At 37.9% G+C, this 26,599-nt stretch overlaps 2 protein-coding genes and 1 long non-coding RNA gene across 9 annotated transcripts; all 3 read left to right on the forward strand.

Annotated features, from left to right (window-relative positions):
- The first annotated feature begins 8 nt into the window (after positions 1–8).
- On the forward strand, positions 9–1,273 carry LOC125242933. The gene is made up of 2 exons (XR_007178945.1): positions 9–140; positions 367–1,273. It is a non-coding gene; the product is annotated as an uncharacterized LOC125242933 (long non-coding RNA).
- A 755-nt stretch (positions 1,274–2,028) lies between these two features.
- Positions 2,029–15,710, forward strand: si:ch211-154o6.3 (uncharacterized protein LOC563854 homolog). Of its 2 annotated transcripts, XM_048151982.1 has the most exons (14): positions 2,029–2,146; positions 2,475–2,569; positions 2,834–2,949; positions 3,268–3,419; positions 3,605–3,728; positions 3,863–3,984; positions 4,338–4,424; positions 6,335–6,424; positions 6,521–6,609; positions 7,088–7,316; positions 10,815–10,937; positions 11,038–11,203; positions 15,031–15,116; positions 15,373–15,710. In XM_048151982.1, the coding sequence occupies exons 2-14, from the start codon at positions 2,480–2,482 to the stop codon at positions 15,456–15,458; spliced, it is 1,560 nt and encodes a 519-aa protein (XP_048007939.1). In that variant the 5' UTR covers positions 2,029–2,146; positions 2,475–2,479; the 3' UTR covers positions 15,459–15,710. The 2 variants fall into 2 exon arrangements, with proteins under 2 accessions (XP_048007939.1, XP_048007937.1); XM_048151980.1 differs by lacking the exon at positions 2,029–2,146 and having other exon boundaries at positions 2,228–2,569.
- Positions 15,711–15,862: 152 nt separating this feature from the next.
- LOC125242920 (PILR alpha associated neural protein) lies at positions 15,863–24,303 on the forward strand. 6 transcript variants are annotated; one of them, XM_048152034.1, is made up of 6 exons: positions 15,863–16,189; positions 16,578–16,630; positions 16,847–17,202; positions 18,430–18,508; positions 20,529–20,648; positions 22,817–24,303. In XM_048152034.1, exons 2-6 carry the CDS (start codon positions 16,620–16,622, stop codon positions 22,836–22,838), a joined length of 588 nt encoding a protein of 195 aa, XP_048007991.1. In that variant the 5' UTR covers positions 15,863–16,189; positions 16,578–16,619; the 3' UTR covers positions 22,839–24,303. The 6 variants fall into 6 exon arrangements, with proteins under 6 accessions (XP_048007991.1, XP_048007989.1, XP_048007994.1 ...); XM_048152032.1 differs by having other exon boundaries at positions 15,863–16,185; XM_048152037.1 differs by having other exon boundaries at positions 15,863–16,185; positions 16,933–17,202.
- The last annotated feature ends 2,296 nt before the right edge of the window (positions 24,304–26,599 follow it).

Here is a 26,599-nt window from a genome sequence, read left to right on the forward strand (position 1 = left end):
GAAGAGCTGATGCCTACCATAAGTCTATTTAAGGTCAACAACACTGCAATAAATAAATCATGCTTTTCACATCAGCAAGTTGTTATAAACTCTCCATACGTGACTGTAATACACTCCTTATGACAGAAGCAACACCACTCGTGAGTCTGTGTTCAGGTTATTTTGTTACAGATGGCGGGTTTACACAGAAGCTCTTGCGGCTATCTGGGTGCAATTTATCATTTTGTAGCAGAGAAGAGAATGTGCTTTGCTTTATTCTTTATTAAAAGCGATGCATTGTCAAATCATGTTTTTGGCCATATTATGAACATTTCAAATATTTATTTGTAAATAACTCATATCTAAATATCTGAATATTATTGACAGGCTGGGGCGAATCTACTGTACGATAGTGGAGGCGGACCTGCAGCCCACAGCATGACGCGACCCGTGCATTCACTCTACGGTCGGCTAAAATAAAAAAGAAAAGGCGAAAAACGATAGAAAAAAACAGAACGAGTGGGAAAAAAACGTCGACGCTGGAACCGAGGCGGTTTTACGCAGACTTCCGGCACATGAGTCTCGACGATCGGGCGACAGCAGCGCCAGCGGCTCACATCAACAGCCAAAAACAAGCTTCAAAGTGAAAAATAAAGACGATTACCAGCTCTCAAGACTTTAGCTTCGCCCGCCGGGGATTTCCTCCGATCGGGGTAGTTTGTAAAGTCTTTCCGAACCCACCCGATTGAAGAATTTCAATGTTTTTTTTCCCTCCCTTGTGTTTTTTCTATTTTTTTCTTTTCTTACGGAGTTAGCCGAACTGTCTACACAGCACTTCCTCCCGAGCGGCGCGAATGATGCCCGTGCGTCAGGACGTCATTTCCGCCCAGTAAGGTCAAACGTGTCCAAGAACTTTGTTTTTAACACCGTGAATGTTCATTACGCTTTTACACTAAAACACATTATTTTGTCCTATAAAAACAATGATTTAGACATTGTAATCATTGTTTCACATTGTTAATGAAACATTTGCAAACATCCATCACAAGTTCCAGATTTTTCGTTTTCAGTTAAACAACTTTCTGTATTCTTCAAATGATCATACAAAATTGTAAGGCACTGCAATTGCATGCTTTCAAACGTACTTACGTTTGTATAGATGTATGCTACAAAGCAATGTTCAATTAATCTACTGGTAGGCCTGTGCCATGTTTGTTGTATTTTACACCTGTATGTATGTGTGTTGCTTAAGAAATAAAAAAATGTCAAAGAACAAAAGTGTTGTAATACACAACTGCAGTTTCAACAGTGTGTTTCATTCAGACTTGCTGCTTTTGGACATCTACCTGGCTCCATGCAATTTGAATGAAAATATAAAAATCCAATGGCCATGGAAATATCAGGGAATTTGAATCCTTAATTAAGGATTAGGACTACAGACATCCACAGTCTTAAATGTCTTTTCATTTAATTAAATGAATTGAATGAAATTCATCTTTTCATTTAATTAAATGAAAAGACATTTAAGACTGTGGATGTCCGTAGTCCTAATCCTTAATTAAGGATTCAAATTCAGACCATAAGGTCATAAAATAAACAATGAAAATACATAAAGAAAGAGGAAAAGAAAGGAATAAGGTATAATAAACAATGAAAATACATAAAGAAAGAGGAAAAGAAAGGAATAAGGTATAATAAACAATGAAAATACATGAAGAAAGAGGAAAAGAAAGGAATAAGGTATAATAAACAATGAAAATAGATAAAGAAAGAGGAAAAGAAAGGAATAAGGCATAATAAACAATGAAAATACATAAAGAAAGAGGAAAAGAAAGGAATAAGGTATAATAAACAATGAAAATACATAAAGAAAGAGGAAAATAAAGGAATATGGTATAATAAACAATGAAAATATATAAAGATAAAGGAAAAGAAAGGAATAAGGTATGTTTACTTTATGTTTGTTTGTCTTTATGACCTTTGTTCATTATATGCTGTGTGAATGTGTTACCTTAGTTACTGTTACCGTTAGTTACCGTTTTTCTTTGTGAAAAAAAATATCATTGTTTAAATTAAATTAATTTCACGTTTCCAAACTGACGTACAGCATATTTGCTCAGAGATAATGAATGTAATTTATATTAATGATACTCTACACCAGCAGCAGGTAAGTGAGAGTAAATGTATTTCCTCAAATCCACGCGATGTCGCCAGAGAGATTCAGACATGTTTCCTTTACATGAGGTCACAGTTTAACACTGTTGATTTCCGGCTGATGATGAGGTCTGTGTACACGTCTGCATACAGTATCCGTGAGTGTAGTCTGGAGCAGAGCAATAACAATTCCGTTAACTCTTGAATACAGTATCCAGCGTGGATTCAGTACATATAAAAACATCGATAAAAGCATGCAAGTCTAACAAAGAGCTTACAGACTAGACGAGGAATCCCTGCAGTTTGAATTACTTCGGCACTGGGTTTGTGTTTACACTCAGTTCAGATGGGGGAGGTGAGGAAACTCCAAAAGAAGTTAAGGCAAATTGAGAACTTGGAAATCAAAATCTCCCTCACTCCCGAGGAAAAAATAAAGGTACAGAATTATCACAATCTTCTTCACTCACATGAAATATTTGTATGTTCCTATACTGGACTCAAAACAGTACAGAATATGTGCACATATAATCTTAAATACATATGGAGGTCTGAACTGCCCTTTTCCCACATAAAAAGATCACTCAGGAATGATTTACACATAATTTCAAGGATAACTAATGCATTCAGCTAAACCATTATTTAGATTTTGTCTTTTATGATTATCACGCGCAAGAAATCTCTAATCTTTTACTCTTTGTAGGTCTCAAAGAAGGCGGAGCTTCGCTCCAGATTGGCTGAGCTTCTGCTGCAGCATTCTGGCCCCCAGCAAACTCAAGGGATTGTGGGAAAAAAGGAGGATAAAATGAAAAGACAAGTGTAAGAATGAGCGACTAGGTAGGGAAGGAGAAAGCGAGACGGTCTGGGCGCGGGAGATTAAACTCTAGCTCTCTGCCAGTGGCTAGACCTCCGCTATCTGGCATCTAGGCAATATTGATTCATCATATTTCTTTAAAAAGTCTATGCCTGAACTCCCACACCCAGGCTTTCTGTCTCGCACATTGTTATTTAATAATATAGGTGTTACAACAAAGGTATAACAAGACAAGCATCATTTGTTTAACACCTTTGGACAGGCGTGAGAATATTTCACAGTGACGCTGTTTTGTGCTTGTTAATGTTTATTTTTCATGATAGCGAGGAGGTCACAGAGCCACATGTTGCCCGTCCCCCTGCGCTAAAGATTGCACGAGAGGAGAGACGAGAGAATGAAGGGAGCGATGGAAGGCAGACAGATGGCAGAGGAGAAACGCATCTCCCCGTCAGCCCCAGTGCAGAGGAACAAGAAGGTCAAATTAGTGCACTAATCACACACACAATTACAGTTACTCGCACAGATGTTGATTACAAGCCTGCTTGTCTTTCACAGGAAGTTCTGCCTTATGGCTGTCTCACACGATGATATAACAGATGGTTGGTTAGAGAAAAACATGACCTCAGCTTATACAAAAGTGTTTTTCTATATATATTGCAGATGCCGAATTCAAAACACGCAAACAAACTTGGGAAAAGTCCAAGTTTCGCCTCAGAACTCTGGAGGGTCACAGTGACATCATCACCTGTGTGGTCGCCGTCGACAATCTTGTGATTTCTGGCAGGTACTGGAACCAATAATTAGGAAGATTAAAAAAAAACACAACAGTTTTTGACTAATTGACTGTGAAATTGCTGATGTATCCATTAATGCCTCTCTCTGCTTCTCTCTTCTCTTCTTTTCACCTACCATTTTAAGTCGAGATACAACAGTTAAAGTGTGGCATGTTCCCACGGCAACGGAGCAGCGCAATTTGGGAGGTCACAGCGGTGGAGTCACCTGTCTCAGTGCACCACCTCCAGAGTACTGCAGAAGATTGGGTACACACGCACAAACACACACACAGACTCACACTCGCTCAAGCCCGGGAAAGTAAAGAATAATTGATCCTGTTGTTGCCGGGGCCAGCCGGTTGATACAGATGTACCCGTGATTGTTCACTCATCCTTTATGCTCTCTCTCCTTTCTCCCACCTCTTTTGTTCCAGCTACTTATGCCCTCCTTCCCATCTGTCCCTTTTGCTCTCCATCACTCCCTGTCTTGCTGTTTTGACAGTGCATTTGTTCTTCATGTCCTTTGTCCTTCGTTCTCACTTTTCTCATGTCCTGCAGTCACTCTTTTTTTTCTCATTCGTTGTCTCGCTCTCTCATTCTCTTGATCTGTTTTTCTGCAGCACGTGAATTCGACTTGGCTGACAAGGAAAGATTTGTTCTAAGTGGTTCCACAGACTGTTGTGTGAGAATTTGGGCTTTGAGCTCGGGTGAGTCTCACACACACACACACACACACACACACACACACACACACACACACACACACACACACACACACACACACACACACAAACTGTGTGTCCTCCCTCAGCAAACATTCTGAATGTACTATTTTTAATGATACTGATCTGTCATCATATACTTAAAGTGAGGGCTGTGCAGCTTCAGAATTGAATTGAAAATGTCTTTAATATTCCAAGATAGTGAATTTAATTTTTAATAAATACAAGATAGTGAATTTAATTTTTAATAAATACAAGATAGTGAATTGAATTTAAGGAAGATATAGAATTTATAGAAGTTATCACATAAGAATATATAATGATGCTTCAGAAATAATTCTGATATGCTGATTTGATGTTAAAGATACGAAAAAACCCCCCAAAAAAACCCAGTAATATTGTGAAATATCATTACAATTTAAAATAACTGTTTTCTATTGGAATATATATTTAAATGTTATTTATTCCTGTAATTTAAAACATTTATGATTATTATCAATGTTGAAAAAAGTGTACAATTTTTTTTTAGGATTCTTTGATGAATAGAAAGTTCAAAAGAACAGCTTTTATTTGAAATAGAATATTTTGTAACATTATAAATGTCTTTACTGTCACTTTTGATCAATTTAATGCATCCTTGCTGAATGAAATTAATAATTTCTTTCATTTCTCTCCCAAAAAAATAAGAAAAAAATCTTACTTTTGAACGGAAGTAGTATAAAATGTTACAAAATCTTTCTATTTCAGATAAATGCTGTTCTTTTGAACTTTCTATTCATCAAAGAGCCCTGGAAAAAATTGTACACAACAGTTTTCAACATTTATAACAATCAGAAATGTTTTAAATTACAGGAATAAATAACATTTTAAAATATATTCCAATAGAAAACATATATTTCACAAAAGATATTTCACAATATTACTTTTTTGTGTGTGTATTTTTATCATCAAATAAATGCAGCCTTGGTGAGCATAAGAGACTTCTTTCAAAAACATTAAAAATCTTACAGATCCCAAACATTTGAACAACAGTGTATATATGTAGCAGTGGCAGTGGCAGTAAAGATGTTATAAAATGTTGCAAAAGATTTCCATGAAAAAAAAAGTCCTGTTCTTTTGAACTTTCTATTCATCAAAGAATTATGAAAAAAAGTATTAAACAGCAAAACAGATTTTTAAGCAAATAAATGCAGCCTTGGTGAGCATGGTGACAGAGACTTCTTTCAAAAACATTAGAAAAATCATTGACTAGTACAGAGAATCCTAGTATGGAGACTATACATTTTTCTAAGATAATCATGTTTAATATTACAGTTATTACTACATCTGTGGTTATAGCTAAATTATATAATATATTCAGATTTTGAAGTGAGTTATATTTTCATAAAACTTTTTGAAAAGAATACGGTTTGGCGTTTGATGTAAAATGACTAAACGGATGAGAAAAAAATCTGTTCTATCAGGAAAAGAAAAGTCATAATTAGTCTAAATTATTAAAGTAATTCGTTCTGTTTTGGTTCAAAACTTGCAGGACTAATCCATTTCCCTTTTGTATGAATGTGCTGAATGAATTGCAGTTCAGTAAATCTCACTTCCTCTTATTCCAAATGAAATTCCAATTCAGAAACCTGTGATGTGTGAGCAATGTGATTCACATTCACACTCATGAATCAAAGCAGTTTTTAAAATTACAGTAGATGTTCTGTTGTAGTGGTTGCAGTGTGTTGAATGTCCATTATCTGAATCTCAAGAATCAAGTCATTATATAACTGGTGGAGAGGGTACTCGTTCTTTTTTTGGACACAGCAGTTTTTTTCAACACCTGCCGAAGAGGATAAATTAAACTCAAGTGTGTTTGGGGTTTGCATCACATGTTGATTTTGTTACTCCTGCAGGTCAGTGTATTAAATCCATCTACACCTTCAATGCAGTCACAAGCCTGTGCTTCATTCCTGAGGGACACGGCTTCATTGTTACTGGCTCAGGTAGGTATATGTGTGTGTGAGGGTGAGTTGACCATGCCTTGCATCAGTCTCGACATATCAGGCGCGTCTGAAGCTGTGTTATTGATCTTACACTAGATGCTGGGAAGCTGCAGGTGTGGAGCTGGAGCTCGCAGGAGAACTGTCTGTCAGCGAACGCACACCTGGACGCAGTCACCACACTACAGGTGGGCGAGCGCCATGGCAACAGAACTGTGCTGGCATCTAGAACTTTCTCAGTCTGCCCTTTAGAGCAGCACATGTTTTAAAAAAAAGATTGTGCCTCCGCTCAGAGCTGAAGAGTTTTGCCTGTAGAGGAATCCCTTGAGAGCACGTTTGCTTCTTTGGCGATCTTAAAGTTCACGGAAATGTCCAAGCTATTAAATGCCAACATTTAAACACTTTTCTTCTGCAATCTCTGTCTTACTTAGTGATTAATGGATACAAAGAAGAGTATGAAATAGAACTGGGCAGAACAATATATCATAAGGAAATCAGATACAGAATAGAAGTAAATAAATCATGTAGCAATTGTGAGGGTGAGATAAGAAACAGAATACTGTTGAATCAAACGGCGGTGACTCTTTTCCATATTTAATACTGTTAGTTGGCACGAGTTGTCATGGAAACACAGTGGCATTTACCCTCCATTCTTTCTCTCCACAGTCACAGGGTCCTCTGCTGTTCAGTGGCTCCGCCGAGGGATGTGTGTGTGTGTGGGAGGTGTCCGATGATGGGCCGGAGCCCCTCCGCAGGCTGCACCTCTGGGGGCCAGAAGTCACAGGGTGTGGAGGGGATGACGGGGTGAACGGGAGGCTGATTCTGAGCCCCCGCGGTGACCGTGTGTTTCTCTCGTGTGGGAGGGCCAGCATACGAATCCTAAATTGGAGAACGGGTATTATATTCATTCATCTATGGAACTTTAATATTGATATTAATTAGGATTATGGTAACACTTTACAATAAGGTTCATTAGTTAACATGAACTAATAATGAACTGCGCTTATACAGCATTTATTAATCTTTGTTAAAGCTGCTGTCCATAACTTTTTTTGGTTATAAATTATCCAAAATTAATTTTTGAGCATGTACTTTAGCCCGATTCACAACGGTAAGCTTGTAATAATGTTTTAATGTCGGGTGGTACTGGTGGGTTTTCGCGGGAAATTCAAGCATTTGTCTTTGCGTCACATCCGGGTGTCTCATACGTCCTGAAAAGTGAAGCTGCGGGCTCTTTGATCGCCCCCTAGAGGCTGGATGCAGTACAGGTCATAAACCCAGCCCTCTCAATGCAGACGAATGAGACTTAAGTTAAAACATAAAAATAAATTATGCTTCAAATAAAATTTTCCGAAAGATGGTTTTGGTCACTTAAGGTATTTGTTATCACGCTGATATATATTCAATTGTTCGTTTTTGTGATAAGTTTGATTTTAGCTGGCAATTTGGTGCTATAGAAACGGGGCGTGTCGTCGTGATTCACAGTTGATTGACAGCTTCTCTGAGGACTGTCGGGGCTTCGAGAGGAGATTGAAGATATATAACTAACTATTATTTTTCGATTTCTGTGTTATTTCACACCGACAAAATGAGCTGTTCAGCAGTAAACTGTACTAACTTGACCTACAGGATCTGACGGATATCTGAGCTTTTCTCTGTAACGTTTAATTTGGGCTTTATAAGCTAATTAATAAACGTTATTAGTTAAGATAACACGCCTAACGTTAGCCATGACGGGAAAAAAAGCAGGTGATCGTTATCTGGCAGTTACTAATTATTTTTTATGGGTATAAAATAATAATTAGCAGGATAAAACTAATGATAGCCTACTCTAATTAATTCTAGAGCACTGTCTACAGCAATCGATCTCCTGTAACGTTAGTTTAACCCTTTATTTAAAATGGCAGGACCGTTTCTGACATTTTAGAGTTATTTCTAGTGGCATATTATATTGAGTTTATCTACTGAATTTGCTGTTTCAAAAATATTATTGCTCTAGAAACAGAATAGCCTATTATTTTATAGGTAGAATTTGAAATTGTGTATAATTTATATAGCCTATTTAAAATATATATCAATGATGACGCAGTCGTCTGGGCGGAAGTTTGATATCGCGACTCCGCCTCCGGGCTCCACTGACGATTCTTTCTGCGCATGCCCAGGCTCCAAACTTTTTTTTTTTTTTTTTTACGTTTTTGCGTAACGTGTCAGCGCCCATCGGTGTCCGTTTTGGCTTCAGTTCAATACAATGGAAGGAAGCGGCGTCGCGTCGTCCATCTTTTTTTACAGTCTATGGTCACATCTGTGTACATAAAGGAGTCCCAACTATAAGGCGGATCATTTATAGCCTTTTCTCACAGCAGCTGCAATACTGAAACGTATCATTTTGATGGTGGATTGTATGGTATGACAAATTAACTTTAGTGATTAGACTGTACAGAAACTGAAATCTACAGGTAATGCTAATACACACCAAATACACATAGTCACGCAATGCAGATGTTGTTAACATTAACAATTTGAGAACAATATAACAATAATAATAATTTGCATGGTTTGACGTGATCCGAGCTAAGCGATCTTTAGATTTAATCACCATTGGCAATTTATTGGCAATTTATTGTAATGCTTTATTTTCTCAGTTGGTCAGAACAAAAGTGGCAGACATGTTACTTACTTGTTCAGATGACATTCTCCTGTGAAAATTCTTATTTTGGTCATACTTCCGAGACTACAATCTGTGATTCCGAAGTACGGTATCCACACCGATGTGGTGACTGACAGCAAACATTAGATTCATCCACGCTGAGAAGCCACGCCGATGCACAACCCACGTAAAGATAATAATTCCACAAACAACTGCAATTGCAGGTTTCGAACAGAGATGGCGACAAAGAGGCAAAATTACGGACTGCAGCTTTAATGTTAATTTCATCATTTACTAATACATTACTAAAATCTTGTTAACATTAGTTAATACACTGTGAACTAACATGAACATACAATGAACAATTGTATTTTCATTAACTAACATTAACGAAGATTAGTAAATGTATTGCTTATGGTTAGTTCATGTTAGTTAATACATTAACTAATGTTTAACTAATGAACCTTATTGTAAAGTGTTACCAGGATTATATTTATTAATTTAATCATTAATTAATTATTATTACTTAGGATAGTTTTGGGTCTGTATGATTTTTATCAATCAAAAATACAGCAAAAACTGTAATATTGTGAAATATTATTACAATTTAAAATAACTGTTTCCTTTTGTAATATATTTTAAAATATAATTCATTTCTGTGATGATTCTGTGATGAATTTTCAGCATCATAACTCCTTCAGAAATTATTCTAATATGCAGATTAAGAAACATTTCTTATTATGATCAATGTTGAAAACAGTGCGCCTTAATATTTTTGTGGAAACTATGATACATTTGTTCAGGATTCTTTGAGAATTAGAAATAATTTTTTCTTGAATTTATTACATTAAAATAAATCACAGCTAATCTCATATCAATATTTGATAAAAGCAGCCATCAATTGAAGATATTTCAAGATTTTATAGACATTACATAAAAGCGTGCAGATGAATAGACCCACATTTCTTTTTTAAATGAATCACACCAAATAAATATGTTAAATCGACAGCCTAATACGCCTATGTCAACATAATCCTTTGATCTGCCGTCAACACCATTATTTAGTCAACATCTCATTTTATAAAGCACATCTCATGGATATGCTGGATTCTGTAGCAATAAATATTTTACAACCCCCATTGGACCTTCATTTGTTCTTTGACTCAGGGCTATTTAACAGATTTATTAATGGAATACATCTTGACTGAGTCTATTCGCTCAGAGCTGCTAATATCATCTGTGTTAAAATCCCAGTGGCTCCGAGAACACAGGCTAGAGAGGGGGCTGTTCACCCCAGGGCAGACGAAGACGTAAAAACATCCGGCGCCTTCTCGTTTTAATCCCGTTTTCTCACAGGATATTTGTGCTGAAGGCCATAATCTCAAAAAAACTAACAACCTGTAAATAATTACATCAGATAAATCAGAGTTACTGGTAGGGGCACGTTATATGATGCAATGCTCAAATGGAGAGTGCTGAGCTTCATAATGACACCAGTTCATCAAACAACTCGTATCTGGAGCTCTCAAATAAATAATGACCTTCTTACAGACAGAAAACATTTGTATTAACGGCATTAAAACACACAGCAAAGTCGGCAGCTGTTGACAGAGTAAGAAAGGAGTCTATAAGTAGACAGATTATGTAAGTTTAATTACTTTTTCTCTGGTTTATTTGTGTTACAGTGAATGAATGTTATAAAGATGTAACTAACGATGCTTGTTTGCGCTCTCCAATCGTTTGCAGGCGTGATGACTAGACTAACCAATCACAGCAGTACTGCGGGTGTCACAGATTGTGTAAATCAGATACCCGGTCTTTTGATTGGCTCTTGTTTTGACCTCGCTAATGGAGAAAGCAAGATTAACCGTGAGAAATTTTAACATTCATTTAAATTTAACACCCCTGAAAACTGCAAGACATTTTAATCACTCACACTTTCTTTTTTCTTTCTCTCACGCTCTTTCAGTCTTCTCACTTCCCCAGTGCAGGTACCTGGTTTCTCTCACCTCTTCAGATCTTCCCAGAATTCTTTGCTTTGCCGCGTGGCTAACAGCAAGTGGGGACCATCGTTGGGTCACAGGGGGTCGTGAACTCATTGTTTGGGAGCAGCTTCCGGGAAGTTTTAAAAAGAGGTGTGTTTTTTTTTCTTCTTTTTTTTTTTTAGATATGAGTATCTCAAACCCACTTCGTATAACAGACATACTTCACAACCCCATTTTCTAGCCCTTCACAAACTACTTAATGTAATTTATTACAGTATATATCAATTCATAGATATTCACTGACACACAGTTACTAATATAAGACACTGCTCAATGTTTCATTTAGTCAGTGTATCAATATGTACATCAGTAATGAGATACTGGCTGGAATATAGTATCTTTGGGATGCTTATTAATGAGAAGTCTGCAAAAATGCTCCAGGCACTTGACAATGACAACCGTAGCTCACATCGAGCACTGGATGCTGAGCTGATGATCACTTTGTGGAAAAAAATATTGATTTCTTTGTAACTACATTTACAGAGTCTAGAGATATGGTTCTCAACTGTTGGGTTACAGGGAAAACGATGCTGAATGCAAATAATCAAATGCAACTAGCCATATAATTCTGCATATTTAGATCAGCAAAAATAGACTTCTCATGTTTTTAAAAGGAGGAGAAAATGCTTTGTTGTTGATGTCAAAGTCTTTGCGTCTAATATTTTGGCACTTAATCTGTCATTTGGACTCTAGCCAAATTAGGCAGATGCCAACATTTCATGGCAATGTTAATATCAATGTTTAATTTCAAGGACATTTTTGTTTAGTCTTGTGCACACTGCTGGCAAAAACATCTTAAAGTGTCAGGAAAGTACCCTGTTTTAGCACTGGTTTGTCTGTCTTGAGCTGGTCTTAGAGCGGTTTTGGGCATTTTTCAGCTGGTCAGGCTGGGAGAATCGCTGGGTGCCCAGCTAAACAACAGCTTGGTCAGGCTGAGAGACCAGATTAAATCTCCACACTGTAAAACTCAATAAGTTTAAGTAAACAAACTCATTTTTTTAAGTTAGTAGAACTTAAAGGGGGGGGTATCACACACAGTTTCTGCCAATCTCATGTTAATCTTGAGTACATATAGAGTAACAATGCATCATTCATATCTCCGAAAAGTCTTTAGTTTTATCATATTTATAAAAGATAGATACGCGAAACCGAGTCTTTCAGAAAAAAGCCGAGATCCTGGAGGCGTGCCTGCCGTCCGTGCCGTGGGCGGAGCTAAAGAGTCACGAGCACGTGCAGCTTTTGCATAGAGATGGTCTGCTAGCTGTGACATTATAAACAAAAAGGGAACAAAAATGTTTGTGTTGTTTACATTATATTCACTTGCGCGCCAATTGCCAACAAAACACAGTGTCACGTAATGGCACAGAGACAAGAAGGTAAGATCCAAATGCAGCTTTAATGGGGTAATCCAAAAACGTAATCCAAAAACAGGCAAGGGTCAAAATCCACAGAACAGTCCATACAAAAACACAAACAGAAGCTGGTGACCGTAAATTAAACCACAATAACAAAAGCAGAAACAAACCAGGTATAAATAGACAGACACTAATGAACAAACACAAAACAGCTGAGTGCAATGACAGGATAATGAGTCCGGGAAGTGGGTAATGGGAAATGTAGTCTGCAGTAGTGAGGCAATAGTCCGGGTTGGAGTGCCCTCTGGTGGCTAACTAGGGCACTCCAACTGGTGATCATGACACACAGACATCTGATGCAGCTTTACTCACCACCCGCGATCTACAAATCCAGCGCCGAACTGGGACTTGTTTACAAAGCATTCATCACCGAAATCCCAGGAACAAACAAACATACATGCACAACTCTCTTGCTGCCCCGGAAAAACAAACTTCATCCACTGTTCCCTTAACGCTGTGTTCTTGGGAAGCTGAAAAAGGTAATCTTTCCCTCACAACCACCTTTGGTGACAGGAGCTGCATCTCATTTCGGAGGCTGCGTCCTTCGGAGATCACATTTGAAGGCTGCATACGTCATAACCGTACTAAAATTCACTGATATTCATTGTGAGGTGTAAAATACTGTAATTTATTTCTTACCTTGGAATCTAACGGTTATTTTTCTTAAATGAGACTGCCTCGATGATGTATGCGGCCTTCAAAGGGTGCAGCCCCTGAATTGGGACACAGCCATTGTTGAAAAATCTCTTAGCTTCTGTATCCCAAATGAAGCGCAATGATGGGCGTGCTCTTGCTCTGGGTGATGTGTGTGTGTGTGCACGCTTATCAAGTGCCTATACAATGATTTCCGAACTCTTGATGTTATACAGGCCATACTCGAAAAAAATTCTCCAAAACCCATACCGAATCTGGAAGTAGTGTATTTGGCACAGAAATACTCTGTCATACGTCCAAGTCGTGTTTTGAAACTTTGGCTATGTTTAGCATGAGAATGCAACTCTTTAACAGTGTAAATAAGTCAGAATGCATGAAATAGCATTACACCCCCCCTTTAAAATTTTTTTAACAAGTGGGGTGGGGCTGAGAGCTGTGGAAGCGGAGCAAGGTCAGTGTTGTGCACAGGTGTCTCTCATTAACAGTCACGTCACCGGCATCCCTTCGCACCTACAGTTCTCAGCCTCGCCCCACTCATCATAATGTTAATTACATACAGTTCATTTACATAATCATCGCATTCAGATCTTGTTAAATGTTAGATAGCAAATAAAGCATGCTATTATAACTATCAAAGAGACTGTCATTATATACTTGCATGTATATAATCAAACAACATACAGTATATGTGGTCTTAAAAGTTTTGCAGCCCATCCTCAACTTAACCACAGGCTCTACTCTTCACCACAATGGTAACCCTACAAAACTTAACATAACAGAACCCCCTGTAAATCCCAACATAACACAACAATAAACACAAACTTATGTCTCCCAATGTTAATCTTGTGCAAAAACACATAAAATAGCACTTAATTTCAACAATTATTCAGCAGAGCATGCTGGGAATTAGAAATCTGTTGCAACTTAACTCATTCATATTAAGTTCAGCTTACTACAATGACATTCTATTAAGTACAATGAACTTTTATTATTATTTGAGTGAAATAATCTTTTACAGTGCATTTAAGACCAACTTAGGCTGGTTTAAGCTGTTTAAGGTGTTTTTTATTCCAACAGAGTGATAAACAGTTTTGACTTTGTGTTGGGTCACCTCTCAATGTCCAATTTAAAATCCCAAACTAAAGTCAAACACTGTGTGTCCAGTATTTTGGTGCTTAATCTGTCACTTGGAAGCTAGCCAAATTAAGCAGATGCTAATATTTCATGGCAATATTAATGTCAGCGTTTAATTTCAAGGACATGTGTGTTTACATTTGTACGCACTGCTGACAAAAACATTTTAAATCAACCTAACTTCATTTTCTGGTCTTAACTGGTCTCCCCACCTGGTCAGGCAGGTCTGTTTGCTGGTTTTAGACTGGTTTTGGGCACTTTTCAGCTGGTTAAGTTGGGATACCAGTCATTTGGCAAAATTATATAGATGATATCCAGTCATTTAAATAGCAATTTCCACAACTGGGAGTATCACGTACATTGTTTCCGACATAGATTTCGCTCATGCTCAAGTTGGTTTCATGACTTCACTATGTTGACCAACAGCTCCTTTTGTGCCCACAAAATGTCTTTGAAATGTTGCTAATGTGACACCTTAAGCCAGATATAAATAATATTTTTATGTTGAGCTGCCTCTGCCTAACTCTTAATGATGTACTTGCTACTTTGAAAGCAGTTTGTATAATGAAGCCATTTCAAACCCATTGACAGCGCGCTGTTGCCAGCAGAGCTGCTTTGCTTTTTGCTTCGGGCTGAGTTAAACATCCTTCTGTCCTTGTAAACAGTGTGACCTAAGTGCCCTGCACTGACGGTCTTCTGTTGTTTTTCCTCTAGAGGCGATGTCACAGTGAGACGAGACAGCCGATTGGAAGATTGTCTTTTGGAATCTGACAGAGACTCAGAAGATGACAAAAGCGAGGGTAAGAGCTGAACCTGTGTCGAAAACCAAATATTTCAAAAATATTTGTTAAACATCTTTTTTTTTTTATAGTCAAAGTATTCCGTTCCAAAGGGAATCTGCAGTAATTCAATAATAAATCTTTTCAAGCACTTTATGGACTTATGAAATTTAGAATGTTTTGGAATAATTGAGTTAACAGCATTCAAAAAGTGATGCTATTAGACATATAGAATTTATTTCGACAGCCCTAATGAAAATAACTTTTTCTCCTGTAGACGACGATGAAGACTCCATAACCCAGGATGCATCTGAAACAGAGGAACCCGCAAGTTCTTCATGGCTGCGTTGTGTACTTCAGTGAGCAAGAGGAGGGGTGAATGAAAAAAGAGAGTGACAAAGGGGAAGGAGATGGAAGGAGGGCTACAAAGAATGAACTGGAAAGGAAGAGCGAGAGAAGGCAAGGTCAAGGGATGACGGTGGAGTGCAAGAAATCATGCGAAGGGACTGAAGTGGAACAGATTGCCTGACTGGCAGAAGGGAAGAAACAGAAGGAAGAAAGAAACAACAGACTGTTTTCTATGTAAACGTTGATCCAATAAAACCTACCACGTTATGTCTGTGTGCATGTGAGAGTATTTATCATCGCTGCCACTTCTGCCTATAAATATATATAGCGTTGTTCATCATGTAGGGCTCCCGTCCAACGCTACATTAATGTATATTGATTTTCCTGCCGCTGCCTCTTTGCATTTGTCCTTTCTGAATAGTTTTTATTTACTTCAACTGGTCTTCAGAATATTAATAAGGCGCTTCTTTCATTCCATCCGGCTATTTTCGCCTTCAAAATTCATTTATTTTCTTCTCGCTGCCTATTTAATTTGAGCCAGTTAAGATGCGTAATTAGTATTTCAATCTTTCCTCCAATCCTCTCCTCCTCCCTCCCTCCTGTAGCTCTCTCTCTCTCCCTCTTCCGCACTCTATTTCTCACTCGCACAAATTCTACATGTCTCTGTCGCTACGGCAACCAATGCTTTTCCCCACTTCCAGGCGCTCAGCCTCTCTCCCACTCCCTTCTTCAATGGCATGAGGTAGGTATGTGAGTCGATATCTGTCTTGAGAGTGTGAATCTGCATGTTTTCAAGTGTGTGTAGGTGCATTTATGAGTGCTGCCTGGAAGTGAGAGTGTGCTGTAAATTTGGATGCAGATGTTGAGTTTTGTTTGATGGCTCCGAGTGAGGCTTAACGTAGGGAACGCATCCACAGGTGTCTTTGCACGCGTTTGTGAGTGTTTTTCTGTTGATCTTGTGCTACGGTTGGTTCTTAGTGAATGCGATCAGCTTTGTTCTGAATGTGTGTTTTTATTTGTGTTGTCTACAGCCATCTGTTTATGGTCTTTTAGTCAGTGTCAAGACTGAAAACCTCCCCCTTCCAGCTCTTCTTCTCTTCTCATCCTTCTCTCTTTATGTCATTCTCATTTAAGAGATGATCGGAGAAGCGAGGAGCCAGTGAACAGGCAGAAGCGATGGAGCGATGGTAAGCACCGAACAGACTGTTTTGGTTGCACTGTGCTCTCAGATCGGACCAATTAGTTTCCTGCAGCCCGTTGGGTTGCATCAGCTTCTGCTTTAAGTCTCTTTCCATCTGTGCACGGTTCACGCCTCTCAGTTCATGTGTTTTTTCCGATCTCTAGCTTTTCCTTTTCAATCCCTCCTTCCGTCTTTTCGTTGCTTTGTCTCTCCTTCCCCCCAGCTCCATCTCTCCCCACATTGGATTCATTCCCCTTTGGAGCTTCCTGCTGGTCACTGTAATTTTTTGCACTGCCACCGGTGACACAGATGACAGAAAGTGGGAGGAGTTGGGAGAAATGCAGATGCCAGTCACGGCGCAGGCCAGCACCACTCCGCTCTGGGCCGTGGACTGGGGTCCCACGCAGCCCCTGGAGGACGAAACCCATCATGTCCTGTCCAGCCTGGAGACGGCGAGTCTGAGGGTGACCACATCTGAAGACTGGACTCATCACCGGAGTGCGCCTACCAATCAAACGCAACGCCCAACTATGGGAGAGAGGGATAAGATAGAGACAGAGGAGCCGGACACCAAGGAAGGTTGGTATCCGTGAAATTAGTTCTTTATCTGAGAGCTGCATCGCCAACAGGGATCTGGGCTCATGCTGGCTCCTCAAAGTAGCAAATCTGCGCTTGAGGAGAGCTTAGATTCCTCTCCCATTGAGCAGAAGGCAGGCATAAATCCAATCAATACAATTTCACCTGATTATGACACTGCCCACTCTTTTCGCCCCCACATTCCTCTCCTGTAATGGCTTCTTGTTGCTTTCACTCAAATGTCTTTCCTCACGTTCTTCTACATCTCTGTTTCTATAATCTTTTTTTATAGGGTTGTGGGACATTTTGGAAGTGAATTCGAAATGACTTTTGAAATTCTAGTTTAATTCTTGAATTTGAATTGAGGTAGCAAACAGGACAGAATTTAATTTTATGCATTTGGCGAATGCTTTCTTTAAAAGCGATTTACAATGTATTGAGGGTGCATTTTATATTAGTTCATAGGAATTGAAACCATGACCTTGACCTTGCACTCACCATGCTTTACTCTTTGAGGAGTGTATTGTTAACTGTAATTCAAATTAGAACATAATATATTTCAGGAATATAATTCATACAACTGCTATTAGGTGTAGTTCATAATATCATGCACACACTTTCAGATTAGAAGATATCAATATTTGATGCTTGAAATTCAACCAATATAAATTCCATTAATAGAAATTTGTATTTTATTTAATATTTAATTTATCTATGTATTTATACACATAATGCATATATAATTATAATGTTAAATATATTTAATTAAATTACATATAGAATATGATAATTGTATGTATGTATACGTTAAATGGTCCATTATGGAAGGGAGCTTTATTTGCCAGAATGGAAATTTATCCCAAAGACTTGTCAAGAATATAACCAAATATTAAAATTTTGTGCGACCAAATGTAAATATTTAGGAATCTGTCACTAAAAATCCACATTTGTTGGCCACGACTCTAAACATTGGAGAGGACATGTCCTCTTCCATGTCTATTTTTTTTTTTTTACCTATTTCTCAAGCTCATTTTGTGACTGTGTTGAATTTTTTTTTTTTTGCATTGCAATTCAGCATGTCCTCATCCATTCATTCCAATTCAAAGTATAATTCAGCATCACATGGGTTCAATTCAATTGAAATCCACTCGAATTGAAAGGAAGCCAATTCTTTTGTTGTACTGCTCACTCAGTCTAATTGTTCTTTTCCTGTGCCATTTCTTTCTTCAGTGGACCCACAGTTTTATGTGACGGTAACAATATCATCTCTGCTGATTCTCTCTGCGGTCATCATCTCTGCTAAACTCTGGTGAGACGTTTCAACACTCCTCTGCTTGCACGGTTCTGTCATACATCCCCTGAGACAGCTTGCTCCCCTGTGTGTGTGAGTGACAGAACAGTCAGTGTGTCATAATGGGTTCACACAACAGATTTCCACAAACTTTCAGTGAAGGGTTCTGCTGTTCAGTAAGCGTTCCCTGCAGAACTGTTAAAAAATTTCATCTGTGGATATTCTAACTCTGCAGACACTAACAGTGTGGACACCTTACAGTGTTTTATTGTGCTGGTTTAATTAGAAATGTAGCCCGGAGCGTCGGGGGCCATCAGGCACATGAATGCATTTGTACTTACTCGGACGACAGCGTTCAATCGCATAGATGATCATTAAAATGATAGAGAGAGCTAAGAAATGGTCCATATCATCCTGAGAGTAACTATAAACATGGGGTGACAAGTTATGAGTGTGATTTATTACTACCTGCCTTAGTTTATGCTAGAATGTTCCCCTTGCTGAATTCATTTCCATTGAAGCGTGTCAAAAACTTCAGCCAAAACACTTCCACGGCAGTTTGTAACAATTTTATGTTTTGACAAATTGGTGGCTATTTGTATGAATTCATACATTTTTTTATGGTTTGCATAGGCCCAAAGTATGGTTTTTGCGTACGCTAGGCAATGTGTCTGTTGTGTGACGTAAAGTTTGTCAAACAGCGTAGTGTGCATACTTGCACGTGTCCAGTTTTTCTAACTGCACAAAATTTTCAGATATTATGGGACTTATAACTTCTGGAGAGAAACAGTTCAGACATTATTGTACATTGGAGAACTTCCTAGCATGTGTCCATTCTCTGTGAACGCTAAGAAATGGAGTATTTTGAAAGGCTGTGGGTAAAAAAACGTATCGTTTTGCAATATCAAGCAGCATGTACTGTTTTCATACAATATCAGAGAAACGGCTTCTCAAACAAGAAAAAATGTAGGGGGGGGGGGACTTTATTTTGTCCATCTGAAATTGATAGGATTGTTGTTGTTTTGTCAATTTCACGTTCTGAACATTAAAAAAAATGGTTAATTTTTATTTTATGGTTATTTTAAAATCCGAGATGGTGAGGTCGGGTGGACTTGCCTACATTTTTTTTTTTTTTTTTTTTACATTGTTTCTGTACGAATTACAAAGAATGTAGAGTAAATTCAGGGTGTTTGGGACACTTTTTGCCATTGAGATGAATTGGAAAAAATGACAATCAACCTTATTTCACCCTACGAATGTACAAAGAATACGAAATCGCCACCTCGTGAAATTGTTACGTTTTCTCCTCAGGTTTCTTCAACCAGGCACATACTTTCTTTACTCTGCGGTAAAGCAATGGTGCAGGTACTACAAATCAGACATTATGGGACTGTTCGAGAGCTTGTTTGTAAGCCCAATAAAACGGTCACATCGCGAACTCCCGATAGGTGATGTTAATGTGAGGCCGCCGCTCACCTAGAAGATAAAAACCGGCGTTCATCTGAGCGAGCCGAGGGCGATTTTATTGCATACACAAGCTACATCTCCGCAATTAATCTCTGTATGCCTCACACTTGCCTTGACAGACACCCTCGCGCTCATTTAACAACCCCCAGCCCTCCGCCCGTCATCCCATCAGAGCAGAGGTGGAGTGAACTCACTCCTGAGTCACTGCAGATAAGTGCGTGTCGGTGTGGGGTATTAATATTACATGGGACGTCACACAGAGTCAGCAACACTTTGTCTTCCTCATGGTTGCTGGACAAATATGATTTTAACTGAATATTTCAGCGTATCTCTCTAATTCGCACGCTTTAATTTCCCCTGCTCTGTTATTTTCGCCGAAGGCAGTCTATTAAATTAAGCCAGTGAGTGAATGAACTTCCTGTCAGTGTCACTGAAGTGTTTGCCTTCTTTTCCTTTATACTCTTTAATCTTTCTTTTCACGCCTCTTTCTCAGTTTTTTCAGTGTCTACATTCTCGATTCGTTCACTGGCTGTCGTCCTAATCTCTCTCTCTCTCTCTGTCTTTAATTCAGTTACGACCGCAGTCTCTCCCAGCGTCCTCCACCTCTCTCCCTCGCCATCCCTCGTTCCATAGCTCAGGAGGACAGCAGGCAGACACTGCACAGCACTCCATCCTTCTCCGACAGAGAGAGGTAGCGTGCGTATGTCAGTAAGCCTGTGAGGCAGGGTGCCAAGACTGGTACTTAGTGTGTGTGTGTGTGTGTGTGTGTGTGTGTGTGTGTGTGTGTGTGTGTGTGTGTGAAAGAGGAAAAAAGCAAGATTGGTAAGCCAGACACTGTCAAAGGGAACAACCTAAATAAAAATAGAACATGTTCCCAACAAACAAAGAACACAAGTAGTAGGGGCTATACTAAGTTTTGTTCTTTTAAAGTCAAGATTTGTTCTTTTAAAGTCGTCAAGGTGATCTGTGGATCCTTGATAAAATGTCAAAGTTTTCAAAAAGTATTCTAAATAGCACAGAAAGTCTTGTTGAGACAAAGAAGGATTATGATAAATGTGTACGTATAGTGTATTATGAGTTTGTATATTGTTACATAAAAAATAAATTGTTAAGATTAATATATCATAACATAAAATAAGAATTAGATTACATTTTTATTATTTAATGAACTCATTAAGTGGAAAATGTTAGTGGCCTATTTGAACTTTGTAGTTTCTGCATATTTTGCTGAAAATTAATACATAGATTTTAATTTTCATAAACTCCTTTGGTGAAAAACTAAGTAGAAAAAAGGCCTAACTATTTGAAGTTGATGCGCTATTTTAGTTCCAACATATATTGTTAGATATAAATAAATAAACGCATATTTATTATATGCATTACATAATTAATTAATATTACGTTATTATTGTAATATTAATTAATTAATTAATTTAGTGGAAAACATACCTGTTGATTTATATGTGACCCTGGACCACAAAACTAAGGGTCAATTTTTTTTAAATTGAGATTTATACATAATCTGAAAGCTGAATAAATAAGCTTTCAATTGATGTATGGTTTGTTAGGATAGGACAATAATTGGTTGAGATACAACTAATACAACAAAAAAAATCTAAATATTGAGAAAATATCCTTTAAAGTTGTCCAAATGAAGTCCTTATCAATGCATATCCACTCACAAAAACACATTTTTGATATATTTATGATAGGAAATGTACAAAATATCTTCATGGAACACAATCTTTACTTAATATCCTAATGATTTTTGGCATAAAAGAAAAATCTATGACTAAATGACCCATATTTTGTATTGTTGGCTATTGCTACAAATATACCCATGTGACTTATGACTGGTTTTGTGCTCACATTTTAATTCCCACCATTCATTCAAACTGAACGTTGATGTGGTTTAAACCTCATTATTTAATGACTAAAATACAAAGTTTGGAAACACCCCTGGCAAAGTGTGGTTTTGGACGATATCAGCATAAATCCATATCATTTTTTTGGTGCAAATACATTAAAGTATCTTGACATTATCATTGAAGACCAGCAATAATAATTTTTATTTTGATTACATAATAATGGCAATATATACATGTCAAAGTCAGACATGGCCCTTTGCCAGCTGTGATGCCTGGTTACTGGTTTAAACTTGGCCCAGGTTTGTAAAATATTTTTGGGTCAGCACACCTTAATAGCTTCAACAATTGATTGCCAATTATGTTTAGAATACAATGAACCAGTTAGAACCCAGTTTAGGTCAGATGGTAGATATTTTTGTATAAACCGTTTATATAATAAAATATGTTTTTGTAGTTTGTGTAGTCCCTTATCAGTGCAAAATGATCACAAATTAAAAAGGATTCATGCCAATATTGTCCAAAACCTCACTTTTCTAGGGAGTTTCCAAACTTTTGGAGGGCAGTGTATATTTATATCTATGTTTTGTTACAAAAAATTATTTTAAAAATGTGCATTCAATGAAAATGTGTTCAATGAATTCAATTTAAAGGCTCTCAGCCTTTTAATTAAAGAGTGCAGATACCCTGTACTTATATGGCTGATTGTGTGAAAATGAAGGTGTGTAAATAAGTGTGTGTTGTTAGATCAGAGGTAATGGCTTGCAATACAAAACAGCCAGTTAGGCATTGTTGTGGATGTTTTCTTCAATCGTTGTGAATATTTCAACAGGAGAGAAGCAGAGAGAGTAAGAGAGCGTGCCATCCATGAAATCAGACCCCTTCCTGCTCCTCTGTGCATTTCAGAATTAATCTCGCTCTCAATAATAGAGTGAGAAACCCATATTAATTTCATTTGCCGTCTCTTTCTTCATCTTTTTACCCCTCGCTGCAGGATACCAGTGGTCAATCTTTGAAGAGCTGACTGTTCTGAGCATGATAATCAAATCCCGTGGGCATGACACAGACTTTGGTGTGAAGTGAACTCGTGGGCAAGCCATCCGAATGTACATAAAATGCAGATTGACACATGTGGATATAAGGATGAATACATCTGTTTGGACACTCTGATGGAGACTGTGAGGTTTTGTGGTCCAATGGCTCTTCGTTTCTGGCTGTACCTCTTTCTTCCGGTGCCGTTTGTACAGTATTATACTTATACTCTCAACGCAGCCATTCACAAGGGCTTCGGGAATGCTATGTCCTCTACCATGAAAACAATCATTAGCTTCTGATCTTGGAATAAGCTGTGATGTATGTAGTCATTAATTTAGTAACCGGCGTGACATGCTTGCAGTGGCCTATCTCTCATGCATACAAAGGTTACAGCTGCCTACCGCTGCCTTTATCACACTTTGTGTAGCATTTATTTGGGCTTAATAAATGACTGCAGTTAATTTGAAGAGTTAAATATAATTCACATCATCTGTTTATAGTGTTTTGTTTCAAATGGCTCTGTGTCTCATGGCAACAGTGACTGCAGTGACGTCAGCTGATAAAAACAGATATCTGGAAACACCTCTGCAGTGTAACCTTATAATTTACACTAATTATCTGACGAACGTTTTCGTCATTCTGGCTCAACGTCTGTTGAGGTGTTCGTGAAACCTAAGTAACTCTTTTCCAAGTGTGTTGTTGTATTTATTAGCATAATACTTCTAAATCATGGCCATATATCTCTTCTCGGGGGTGTCTGAGACCTTGATAGAGAGGTAATAATAAGAGAGGTAATTTTTGGTTAGCAGAGCGCTAGCACACACCAAAATGACTGATGTGCGTGATATTTCTGTGTTGAGTTTATGGAAAGCACAATTAAGGACATGTATGCAGACAAACTGAAAAACAAGCTTGGCACTTCCATGACATATTTAGTTCGAAAAGCATTTAAAAAAACATGCCACACAAGTTTGTTTGATGTCTCGCTACGCTAAGAACCCATGGCTAGCGAGGCAGCTTGGGGATTCTTATTTATATTTATGAACCGCAACTATCAATAGGCTTTGGGCTTTCAGATGGTAGAAACCTTTTTAAATCTGTTCTGTAGTCTGTGTAAATTGCTACCGATTTTACGTCAGTATTTTGACATATTTGATGTATGAAACAGGATATTGGCTTTCTGTTCCAGAATGGAGCCAGACTGAGCCAGACAAATTTGCCAAAGCTCTGTGTGAATAGCTATCTGGCTAATGGCTAACATTATCCAATAGAGAGCATCAGTGTCCGCCGACTTTTTCCAGTGGCCTTGATTATTTGATTAAATGATTCATTTTGAATTATAAGCCATGAACCAAACCAGCCAGCTATGAGGTGAATTACAGCATCACAAACTTTGATTTGAAGCAAAAATAAATAAATAAAATTGATAATTTGACAAAAAGACAATGAATTGGTACAAGACTGCATTCTTAATAGCTTTATTGAGGGAAAGAACTACAATCCTATGAAATATTGCAAGATTTTCTTGTTGTGACTGATTAGTGAAATTTTCTGTACAGCATCATGGGTAATGCAGTTTTTCACCATGCATTCAGGTGTTAAACATGATTATTAAAAAAAAAATGTTTAAAGGGATAAGTTCACACAAAAATAAAAAAATTCTGTCAGTAATTACGCACCCTCATGTCGTTCCAAACCCGTAAGACTTTCGTTCATATTCGGAACTCAAATTAAGATATTTTTGAGGAAATTTGAGAGCTTTCTGTCCCTCCATTGACTAAAACTGACACTTTGACGCTTCAAAAAGTTCATAAACAGATCGTAAAAACGAATCCATATGAATTGAGTGGTTTAGTCCAAATTTTCTGAAGAGACGCGACCTCTTTATATGATGAGCAGATTAATTTAGGCTTTTATTTACATTGATTAGCAAACATAAACAGAAGCTCAATCGAACCTGCTTGACGCGTGAGAACAAATCTCTTGCGGAAGCTCAAACGAGCTGCGTAACACACGCGAATGAACCTAATTGGTTTTTGCATGTCAAGCAAACATGCTTGAGCTTCCGTTTACCACAACTGATGTGTGAGTTGATGAACGTTTATATGTGAATAAAAGCCTGAATTCAATCTGTTCATCATTAAAGCGATCAGGTCTCTTCAGAAAATTTGGATTAATTCACTCAATTCATATGGATTACTTTTACGATCTCTTTATGAACTTTTTGAAGCATCAAAGTGTCAGTCGCGTAGCTGTCTATGAAGCGACAGAATCTCAGATTTCATCAAAAAGATCTTCACTTGCCTTCCGAAGATAAACAAAAGGCTTACGGGTTTGGAACGACATTTAGGGTGAGTAATTAATGACAGAATTTTAATTTTTGGGTGAACTAACCCTATAATGCGGACAGATGACTTCAACCGAAGCATGTAACATCAATTAACAACCTCATAGCTCACATTAGGTCTGTCTTTAATGGTTATCGTCAGTAATCAGTTCCCCTATGGAGAAAGTGAATGGTATTTTTACTTCCGGAACCCTGATGTTGCTCTCTATAGCCTGTGCGGTCTATGTGATTTCATCGTAGAAGGAAAGATCAAGTTTTTACATTTGTTTAAAGATTCAAAGACAAACATTTTTTTCTTTAAAAGTATGCACTGATGAATTCTTCAAAATATGATCAAGAACAAAAGATGATCAGTTTGATTTATATTGATACATATCGACTTAAAACCAGAAGAAATTGTTCTTTAAGCTGTATTTTCCTAGGAAATCATAATCATCGCCTCTCAAATAACCATGTAAAAAACTGATAAAAAAAAAAACAAAAACTAAATGACAAAAGGGAGGTAATAAGAAACTAATGTGCCATTATAGTTTATGGGCACAGCAGATTGAATTTTTCACATCATGCACAAGTAGCTACACTATGTGAGATATGTTTGGAGGTTTTACACCATTTATGTAGCACTGCCTTAAATATGTGGTTCATTGTACTATGAAGTCAATAAAAAAGCCATCTCTGGTGTTTTAAAACATGTTTCTGTGCCATGGTTTTTGAAAGGGCTGCCTACATGACAGTGACTCATGCAGTCACGCACGCCAAACAGTCAGGCCAAAGGGACACCGCGAGGATTCATTAGCCACTGCACAGCAACAAAACACCGGGACATAAAGACACTTCACACGCTGTATGAAAACTGCAAGAGTTCACAGCTTCCATCTGCTCAGAGCTGAGAGACTGGGAAACAGTGAATCTAAGTCACGCTGACTGAAATTAACACCACTATTTATAGAGAGAAAGAGAAAAGGGTGTGTGCGTAAAAAAGGATCATGGATTTTGAGGTGGATGGATTTTTACAGCCAGAAAAAGAGAAGAGGCAGGGGTTAATGTAAAAGTAGATCATCACTCTCTGCTTTTTTATTGTTCTCCTCATTTCTGAGTGGACATTTCCACAAGTTAATCGCTACCATTACAGACCATTATGCAGGACAGAGAAAGAAACATTGCTTTAGTCAGGCTTCATGGCAGGATAAAGGGCATTTCGCCTAACACACTGGTGGAAAGAGTGTATGTGCTGAGAAAGAGAGGAAACCAGGATGTTATTTCAGGGCTCCGACATTAAAGTGTGGCTAATTAATGTCATGACCTCTTAACAGACATGCCCCCATTGAGACGAAACATTTAGCAGCACTTAACATTAGAGGAAAAGGAAACATGAAAGCCAGAGACTACACAGGG

This window comes from Megalobrama amblycephala, linkage group LG13 (assembly GCF_018812025.1).
Source record: "Megalobrama amblycephala isolate DHTTF-2021 linkage group LG13, ASM1881202v1, whole genome shotgun sequence".
In the NCBI taxonomy this organism is placed as follows: Eukaryota; Metazoa; Chordata; class Actinopteri; order Cypriniformes; family Xenocyprididae; genus Megalobrama; species Megalobrama amblycephala.